This window comes from Grampus griseus (assembly GCF_964374135.1).
Source record: "Grampus griseus genome assembly, chromosome: 4".
Taxonomy (NCBI): Eukaryota; Metazoa; Chordata; class Mammalia; order Artiodactyla; family Delphinidae; genus Grampus; species Grampus griseus.
The window spans coordinates 73,722,210-73,732,668 of NC_138997.1; the positions used below are offsets into that span (position 1 = coordinate 73,722,210).

Below are 10,459 nucleotides of genomic sequence, written 5' to 3' on the forward strand. Positions count from 1 at the left end.
TGAACTAAAAAACTAGTGTCTGAGGGTGTGTTGGGAAAGGAGCAACTGGTACAAATAGGTACACTTAAAGCAAAAGTGACATCTGGCAGCAAAAAATATGGAATGAATAAAAGGCAGATATAAGATCTCCAAAAGCAAAGTCTAAGACTATTTAAAATAAGGACCACTTATTTTATTACAGAATAGTACACAAATTGATCATAGTATTGATGTCACCTCATCAATAAAAGAGTAGATTAGTTTTTTATTATTCCATTAAGGAGGCAGTGAAGTACAGATATAAGCTTTAGAATGATTTTCATCTAAACATTTTTTAAAAAGATAAAATGGTTGAGAGAAAAATTTTTAGCTCTCCAGAAAACTCGAGAACTGCACTGAGTTGGTAGCCACCAGCCACATATGGCTATTTAAATTAGAATTTTAATGAATCAGCATTAAATAATATATGACATTCAGTTCCTCAATTTCAGTAGCCATGCTTTGAGTGCTCAGGCACCATGTGTGGTAAGTGCTACCCTTCTGAGTAGTGCACGTTTAGAACATTTCCATCATTTCAGAAAGCTGTGTTGGATGGCACTACTCTAGTACCTCCCTGGAAGCTTTAGAAGAATAACAAGAAAAGATAAAGAAAAATGAAGACTAAAAATGAAATTGAAGCTAAGTTGGTAGTAGTGTTTAGTAAATGATTATTAAATGGATGGTTTTAATTTTATGGTATTCACTTTTTTTGCAGTTAAGAGATAGAGAATAATCACTGTTTGAACTAAGACATTTAATGCATGCAACCATGTCATTATTAAATATTAACACGACTTAAATAGTATGCATAATCTTAAGCTGCTAGAGAAATTTTGCTTTTTTATGGCATACAGTTACAACTTTGAGGGAAAATCTTTTAAAATCAAATTTTTAAAAACTTTATTTGTAGGAATTGCAGTGCAACAAAGTACGTGAAAATCAGATTTCCATAGAATGTGACATAACATGCAAGGAAATGAAGCGGAAAGCATCTGAGGTAATGTCAGGTTAAATGTCATTTTTAATGTGTTAGCAGCCTTTCCCTACTTATTTTGTGCATTAATTTATGTGCTTATTATGAACAACTCGAAATCTCATCCTTTTTTGTTTTTGTGATAAAAGCCTAGTTTGTTGGCCTATTTTGAACCCTCAGGTGTGCTTTTTATGGTCTGGTGTGTACTAGATTTTTCCATCCTCTGTACCAGTTAGTGTATGTGCTCTGGAACATAGTTATTCATCCTAATGTTAGTGTAAGCCTCCTGAAAATTATGTTAAAATAATACAAAAATAAGGTTTTGGGATTCTTTGCTGTTTGGGTTACTTCTAGCATCACTGTTTCTGTCCATCAACGCAATCAAGGAGTAGGCTCTTGGTTTTGTTTGAAACTAAGGATTCCCTTCCAGAGAGGGCATTTTAGGAAAATGGTCAGTTTCAACTCTAGGCAAAGAGTGGTATTCAATAATTTATTACAGAGTCTTAGTATGGTAACTTAAGAGAAAAAGTCCGGTTTTAAAGTATTTCAGTTTACAGTGTTGTAACTCTTTGAACTGTGATCTAATATCTCTTATAGTTGTTAAGCTGAAATGTTTATATAAGGTATAACAACCTACCTCCCCTTACCCCCTGTCTGTTAGATAGTACCTTGGTAACACTTCTCGGTATATAACATTTACGTTTCTTTAAATAATTTTCAATTTAAAGCTCCCAGAAGTTGTTATGGGTTAGTGGAGCCTGGGAGGAAAGATGTTAAAATTCTATGTAAAAGTTGATGATTACAATGTTAATTTACTTTTAAATGTCTATAAACAGATAAAAGAAGCAGAAGCCAAAGCTGCTCTTGAAGAGGAAAAACGAAGACAACAGGTAACTAAACAAAAAATACCCAAACTTCTGTCTCTTTGCATCATCATTAGTTTTTATGCAAATACAAGGTATGTGGAAACATACAAATTAGGATCTGGTGAGCTCAGTTCTGGACTGAAAATACAGTTCCTGTAAAACAAAAATTAGCCATTCACTTACTTCAGTCCAGGTATACTGAACCTCTGAAGAAGCACGGGACCTTGTATGTTCACAGATATTTTGTGTATTCCCAATTTACTTGCTTGCCAGTTTCGTCCATTCTCAAGAGATAACTCCTCTTTTGGTTGAGGGGTGAGGGTCAGGGCATGGCAGCATCCATTTTAAGTCATCCTCTGCAGTGCATGTCTTCGCTCATCTAAAATTATTTTAGTTCTGTTTTACTGAGTTGTAGGTTATCTGTGACAAATAAGTGCTGTTTACTAACAACACATTTGTTTTAATAATACATCCCCTTATTTACCGATTAGATTCTTGAATGCAGGATTTTTATCTGTTCTTTGTTATTACCTAGATAACAAGTACATTCCTGATATCCCCTGTTTGCTCAAATACTGTATTTATTGATCATACACTCCAAAGAGTGTCTTAACTTTGTAATAGTGACATGTAATTTTTTGTCAGTTTGCATTTTGAGATGCTTTATACTTATCAAGCAGTGTATATTGTATACAAACTGTTGCCTTTATGAATGAAGAAATTGAAATTTGCATGACTTGAGAGAGGGCATTAAAAACAACTCATGTAGCAAGCGTGGGATAAAATGACCTCCGGTGTTTTATGGTTCTATAAAGTTGGTTTGCCTAAAACCAAAAAATAAGTTATCAGAGCTAATACAGTAAAACATGGATCGACTAAAATCCTGGGAGATTAAATTATTAAGAATAGTTTAGGGTGTCCCTTCCTCCCCTTTTCATAAACAGTTGTGGATAGAAATCTTAAACATATTCTCTATTTACTCACCTTTTAAACAGAGTATATAGAAAATAATTTAAACCGTGCTTGATGACTGTGAGTCATCATTAAAGCATTAGTTATTTTACTGTGTCAGTAGTTCTCAAGTTTGACTGCTTTTAATATATTTTGACCTTGTGCTGTATATCAACAACTACTTGAGAATATTCTGACATTTTGGTTCTTTGAAGAATGCCACTTTGTATTAAGTATATGTTAAGTCTTCTTCCAGTGTGGTTTATGAGCAAAGTCATGGATATGTTAACTGAAATTTCTATTTCCTTTTAAATACACATTTACAGAATCTTGCATGAATATTACATATATATTTTAGTTAATAAGTATCCGGTTTTAGTTAATAACAGTGCACTATAGTGTATTATGTTATATTATCATGCATTAAAGTTTAATAAGTAAGTTCTTAACAGTAGACTGAAAATCTATACTTTATAATGAGTGTCATCTAGTTATCCTTTTTTTTTGGGGGGGGGCGGTACACGGGTCTCTCACTGTTGTGGCCTCTCCCGCTGCGGAGCACAGGCTCCGGACGTGCAGGCTCAGCGGCCATGGCTCACAGGCCCAGCTGCTTCGTGGCATGTGGGATCTTCCCCGACCGGGGCACGAACCCGCGTCCCCTGCATCGGCAGGCGGACTCCCAACCACTGCGCCACCAGGGAAACCCGTTTTTTTTTTTTTTGCGGTACGCGGGCCTCTCACTGTTGTGGCCTCTCCCGCTGCGGAGCACAGGCTCCAGACGCGCAGGCTCAGCGGCCACGGCCCACCGGCCCAGCGGGTCCGCGGCACGTGGGATCCTCCCAGACCGGGGCACAAACCCGCGTCCCCTGCATCAGCAGGCGGACTCTCAACCACTGTGCCACCAGGGAAGGCCTAGTTATTCTTTTTTAGAACGAGTTTTTTATATAATTCTGCTTTCTAAAAGAGTCATTTTGATTTAAAGCATGAAGCATTTTTCCCCTGAAGAATTTGTACTCTGTGTTTTGAAATGTATTTGACAGAGAGGAATCAATTTCCGGCAGCTTTTTTCTCTTTACTCACTTGAATTTCTTCCATACAAGCCAGTAATGTTTATTATACCAGCATTGTATAAAACTAGAATTATAGGTATCTTTATTCTAATGGGTCATCCGTTAGCACTTACTAGAAGCTCTATATTATAGAGCCCCATTAATTATAGGTTAATGGTGTTGATGTATAAAACTAATGTCTATATTTTAAATCAGATGTTTCTGTATTTAGTATCAAAGGCAGGCCTTCAATCTGAAATAATCTCTTTCACTACTCCCTAGTTCCCTTTCTGCTTACCTAAGTTCTGAATTTGTTGAATACAATCAGTAGTGGAGAGATGTTCTTTTAAAAAATCAAATCAATATGTTTATTATATACCATTACTATTAAAACATTTCCCAAATTTATTTTTATCTAAGTGGAAAATTTTAAATCAATGTGTGTATTGAATTTAATAAAAATGATACTGTTTTGATTTAGGCCGAACTGGAGGCTTTTGAAAACAGACTGAAGGGTCGTCGGAAGAAGAACAGGAAGAGAGATGAAGTGGCAGTTGAGCTAACGCTGTGGCAAAAATATAAATATTATCTCTTTCCAGTGTGTGCAGTTGTGGTTTTAGTGTTTGCATGGTACATAGCCCATGGTGTGGATTAAAAAATGTTTGATCTCTTAATATACCTCAGAATAGATTTCGATAAGTTGTTAAATTTGGAATATTAGAAAGTGAATGTTGTAGAACATAATATATATTCACATTCATCTCTCTATTCTCTTCCAGCGGTTGTTAGAAGGACAGAATGTTAATCTTTATCTTAATTAGCATACTAGAAGTGGCAATAGTAAAAGCATGACTGAAATTGTAACATATTTCATAAGGCATAGCCAGTGGCAGGGTGACATGTTAGTTGTTCATTGTGCTTCCTTCTATTAACATAACTGTTTCATTTACTATTTAGAGCCATCTTTTTTTTTTTGGCAAAATTAAGATGAAACTGAGCCGTATGTGTGGTAAGAGGAATATTTCACAATGTTTTGGTTACTTATTAAAAGGTACTTTTCCTGATCATGTAACTTTGTACTTTTGAAAATATATATATCCTCTAAAAGACATCATAAATTATAACATGAAGCTATATAATTAGACTTCATAAATTGGTTTATTAGTGAGGAATTTTTATCAGTTATTGAAGTAAAATTTTATGTAGTGTGTCACTCAGAGGAAAACATAATTGTTTTCAAAAAATGCCAGGCTAGATTCCTCACATGTTGCTATGTCTTATATAAGAAACTTTTAACTGAAGTTGACATGTTTTGTAAAACTTGTATGTGTTTTTTCAAAGTAATAATAAAAAGTAATAATAAAAGAAAAACTAATATTTATGAGCAATATATGCTGAGCACAGGCTTACGAGCTTTATGTACTTTATTCTCATTTCTTCTTATCACAATCGTATAAGTAGATTTTTTTCAGCTGGAAATAATAAGTTCTTATGAAAACAAGCTGATAGAGAAATATCAGTAAGCCAAATCTGTCTGAATTGTAAGTCATTTTAAATGGTTTTGCTATTTAATTTTTGTATAATTAATGTTTTCATTAAAATTTTTCATACCAAATTTTTAATCTAGAATATTTACTATTTAAAATATTCAGGAACCTATAATTTTATCAAGGTATAAAACTCTAATGCTTGATGTAAAACATAGTAATTGATAGGTACTAAAAAGTGGTAGAAGTGGTAAAAGTACAAAGAAGGATTTTAAAAGTTTGCTTTCTTTAACTCAATTTCTTTAATGTTATGTTCCTTAATCAAGTATTAGCTGGTATCTAAAGTGGAAGGGCAGTCATTCCTTTCTTTATGGTATTTTTGTTTTAATTTTAGATTTCTTTTTTACCTTTCCCAATGTTAGAGTTACTGGGTTGCTGTTTCAGAAGCTCTTAACTAGAGCTGTTACACTCAAGTCATTACCTTCCTGTACTCTAAAATAAATGTTAGATGTCCATGTGGTAAGCTCTTTTCATGTATTTCAAAATCTTGGCCTAATAAACAAACCTGGAGCCTGGTTCATGCCTCTTTGTTGGGCTTGTGTTCTTGCTAAGTTTGCTTTCTGATTTGTGCGGAAGAATCTAGTGAGCGGAAGAGGGAGATTGAGTGAATGATAAATGAAGCAGTTTGCTGTTTTTTATTTGCTTGGCTAGTAGCTCAGAGCTTAATTAATTAACCCAAAGTTGCCCAACTATTCATTCATTTATTCAATCAACATATGCCTTTACTGCGTGCCAGGAACCTTCTAGGTACTGAAGATAATGGTGATCCTCTCAGGGACCTGTTAAGGAGTGGAAGAGAGCGGGCAGGAAATAGATACACAATAAAATGAACGTGATTTCATGTATGATAAGTGATGTTAAAAAATGAGAGAAATGTTACAGAAAGTGATGAAAGAGGGGGCTGAAAAGGCACTGGCTAGTTTAGATTGGGAAAGTCCCTCTGAGATGGGGACATTTGAAGATCTGAGGGAAAAGTCTGTGAGGGAGAGAAATCAGTGAGTACAAAGTCACTAAGTTGGGAGATGCTTGGCAGAGCTGAGGAGCAGACAGAAGGGCTGGTGTGGCTGGAGCTGAGTGAGTGACGGGGAGAGAGTGCCCAGGGCCAGTTCACAGTGTGCTTGATAGACCATGCTGTGGAATGGGGGTTTATTTCTGGTTGCAGTGGGCAGCACTGGAAGGTTTTAAGTGGGGAATAGTTGTTGGTCATTGTTCTTTTAAGATAACAGTCTTCTGGCTGCTGTGTGGAGAGAAGACTCTAAGGAATCAAAGGTGAAAGCAGGGAGGGAGATGAGCGGGAGGCAGCCCAGGGTGGAGGTGCTGGTGGTGCTTCAACTCAGTGATTCGGGCCTGCAGTTCCCTCGGTTCCCCACTGCCCTGAAGGAGTGGCCTGAGGATGCTGTGGAAACTGTTGCACAATGAGTGGAGTGGGGAGGAAATAAATAATTTCTTTAAGGTCAAAATGAAATGAAATTTTGTTTAAATACTTAACGTTAATTTGTTCTGAGGGAAATAAAGCGGTACATGTTGACCTTTTTGCTTCAGTCTAAGCCAATTAGAGAAGGAATGGAAGAGTTCCAAATAGCCACTCACAATGACATAGACAAAAATGTGAATGGCCTTATTTTCCTATTTACTATGTATCATAAAAGTTTATTAGCTTACTGTTTGAAATTTGTGGAATATTTATATTGAAATCTTTTAGTATTTTTCAGTTTAAACACTTTTAGGGATTGACCAACACCTACGTGCTTGTATTTCAGTTAATTTCATTATTCAAGTCTAAATTAAAATCAAATAATTTCAAATAAATTGGTGTAATCTTTGCTGAAATTACCAAAGGAACTTTACTGAAGCAAAACATTAAAAATGTTTGCTTTTTGCAAAGAAGTCTGATGCTTGAGCTTCATGGCTATGAATGTTAAAATTTTTAAAAAGAGATAAGTATTTGTGTTAGTGTTTATAGATGACCTATAAAAAATTTGGGCTCTTTGTGTTATTTCAGATGACCCAGGGGACTCCTCCGGCGGCTAGGTTTGTCCATCCCTGGGTACTGGGAAGTGAGACAGAAGTCTGAGCTCTGGAGCTAGAGCTGATGTAAGGTAGCTGTATCTCTTTGGTCTGTGGAAGGTGCCTCTTTATTCAGTGACAGTGATTAGACCACTGTCTAAGCCTTAGACCTTAGGGTCTACCTCTGAGGTTAGGAAGCTTCATAGAAGGAGGGAAAAGCAGAGTACTGGTTACTACGTCCTAGAAGAGATGACAATTTGGCAGGAGCGAGTGGAGCTGGGAACCCCTCTGCTTTCCAGAAACTCTTACGGGTGTCCTTTCTGGGAAACCCTTTTCATGTGTTTCAGAATCTTGGTCTGTTGAGCAAGTTTAGGTCTGTTGTTTGCTGATCTGCTGTTCTTGCTAAGTTTTATTTGCAGTTAATGCAAGGGCATGTATTTCAGTGGTGCTGTGAAGAATTACCCATATACAGCCTAAAATTCCACAATCCAGATTCATTCGAGTTAAAACTCCTCTAGGGAGACATTCCCTAATTACCACCCTCATCTGGTGTTCTCTATCTTCATACAATATTTTTTCCTCATAGCGCTACATAGGACCTAACACTGTATATTTGTTTATTGTCTGTCTCCTTCACTAGAAGGAAAGCTCCGTGAGGGCAGGGGTGCAGTTTTGTTTACTGCTGTAACTCCAGAGTGGGGAACGATGCTGAGCCACATAGCAGATGCTGGTATTAGTTTCCATGGGCTGCCATGACAAATTATCACAAAGAAAGTGGCTTGAAGCAACAGAAATTTATTCTGTCACAGTTCAGGAGGCCAGGTGTCCAAAATCATAATGTCAGCAGGGTTGGTTCCTTCTGGAGACTCAGAGAAGGAAACCGTTCCATGCCTCTCTCTTAGCTTCTGGTTTTGGGCGTCAATCCTTGGCGTTTCTTGGTTCATAGATACGTCACTCCAGTGTTGCCTCCATTTCCACTTGGCCGCCTTCTCCGTGTCTGCGTGTGTCCTTTTCTGTCTCTGAGGAGAACACACTCTGTAGTTAAGGCCTACCCTACTCCAGTATAATCTCATTTTACCTAATTGCACCTGCAAAGACCCTCTTTCCAAATAAGGAAAGTTACATATTTAGTTTCGGTTGGACATTAATTTTGGGGAGGGACACAATTCAACCCACTGCAGTGCTCAATAACTATTTGATGGATGAATGAGTGAATTCACAGTGTCATTCTAGGCCGTAAACTTTTGGGGCATTTTCCATTACTGTCTTAATAATTGTACAGGAGGTAGGGGTTAAGAGGTCAGTCTAGTTCCAGATTGCTTGGGCTCCAATTCTGGTTCTGCCCTTTTCTAGTTGTGAGATTTAACTTTTGTAAGACGTACTTTCCTCCTCATCTGTAAAATAGAAACAAGGAGAAATAATAGTGTTCAGTAAGTGTTAGCTATGATTATGTGTCTACAACTATTTTAAAGCACTTTTTATATTTACTAAACCCCCATGACAACCTATGCAGCGGGGCTGTTATTATTCTCATTTTACAACAAAGGAAACTAGGTTTGTTTCAAGAATTAAAAACTGAAAAAGTATACACGTCACTTTGTGACGTGCCTGGCACATAGTGCTTAGAAATTCTTAGCTATAATAATACAGATAAATGTGACTTAACATCATAACTTTTCTTACAAATTGATTCACAGGTCAGAAAAACAAATTGTAAACTGAGGCATCTTGGTTTTTGCTCACGTGGTCATTGTCATTGAGGGGGTACTATCCTTAGGAACACTAGGCTGGATGTGGGCAGTCAAATGACAGCCCTGGAGGTGGGGGGGAGCTAGCACTAGGTGTGTGAGGGTGCTAGAAATAAAATTCCTTTGAAACTTTTTATGGGCCGGTTCTTATTACTTCTCCCAGTGACTAGTATATTAGAGTAAGAGATTGATGACCCAGAAATATTATATACAGCAAACAGAATGTCTGCACGGCCTACTTTTATCATATACAGAATGTTTCAGTGTGCTGGAATATATTACTTCAGATATGGGCATGTTGTTTTCCCTTCTTAGTTTAAGTAAACTCTCCTTCCCTGCAATAGGTAATTGTCCAATTCGCCTGTTTCTTGCTCTATTCTTTAATATAATATATATATGTATATATATAATTTTAAAGGCTTTGTGTCTTTAGATCTCAGCTAAAAACATCACATTCTGACTCCCTGAAATATAGTCCTATATTACTTGTAAGTATTTTTCCATAGTTTACATATTTGCGTTTGTTTAATGTATTTATTTATCTTTAAATTATTTATTTAGTCTGCACCGGGTCTTTGTTGCGGCATGGGGACTTCTTAGTTACGGCATGCGTGTGGGATCTAGTTCCCTGACTAGGGTTTGAACCTGGGTCTGCTGCATTGGGAGTGAGGAGTCTTACCCACTGGACCACCAGGGAAGTCCCAGTTTAATGTGTTCATTATGCCAGGAAGTTCTGTGAGGGCAGAAACTCAATTTTGTTCATCTGGCAGCTAATAAATCCTAGATGAGTGTTAAGCCGTGGGATAGCATATCTATTTTAGCCACTGCTTTCCTCTTCTTATCCTGGGATGCTGGCTGCTTCTCTAAGATATCTCTTTCTTTTTCTCAAATTGCCATTATTTGTAGTCCTAAGCACTAAAATTGGTCTGTACATGAAATGTGACTAAAAGTTAATCTGTAAAATCACCCTTTCCAGAAGTATACTCACTACCTTTAAGTGAATTTTCCCATAAATCTCATTAAGGTTTATGTTCTTTCTTTTAAACCATCTAATTAGTTAGATATATGTTTGAAATACTGGACAATAAAAATTTCAAAAGGCCATCAATGTTTCTTTTTGTAAAATGAAATGTAAGAAACTAGATGATGGTTGTCACTTTAAGTTGAAAAGCAAATGTGGCAAATTTTTTAAAAAGGAGTAATTCAAATAGGTCATTGAAGATTACTGTGAGCCCTCTGCATATTCAAATTAGTTCACATATGTTATGAGATTTCTAACATTTGTTATGATTCCTTACAT

General features: G+C 36.6%; 1 protein-coding gene across 1 annotated transcript in view; it reads left to right on the forward strand.

Moving 5' to 3' along the window:
• NFXL1 (nuclear transcription factor, X-box binding like 1) overlaps positions 1-5,889 on the forward strand; it is a gene marked incomplete at its 3' end in the record, with an annotated part of 52,258 nt that extends 46,369 nt beyond the window's left edge. The window contains exons 20-22 of the mRNA XM_082653608.1: positions 929-1,015; positions 1,828-1,881; positions 4,339-5,889. Coding sequence (XP_082509734.1) covers positions 929-1,015; positions 1,828-1,881; positions 4,339-4,512 — 315 coding nt within the window. The remainder of the gene's footprint in view (positions 1-928; positions 1,016-1,827; positions 1,882-4,338) is intronic.
• Between the last annotated feature and the right edge of the window lie 4,570 nt (positions 5,890-10,459).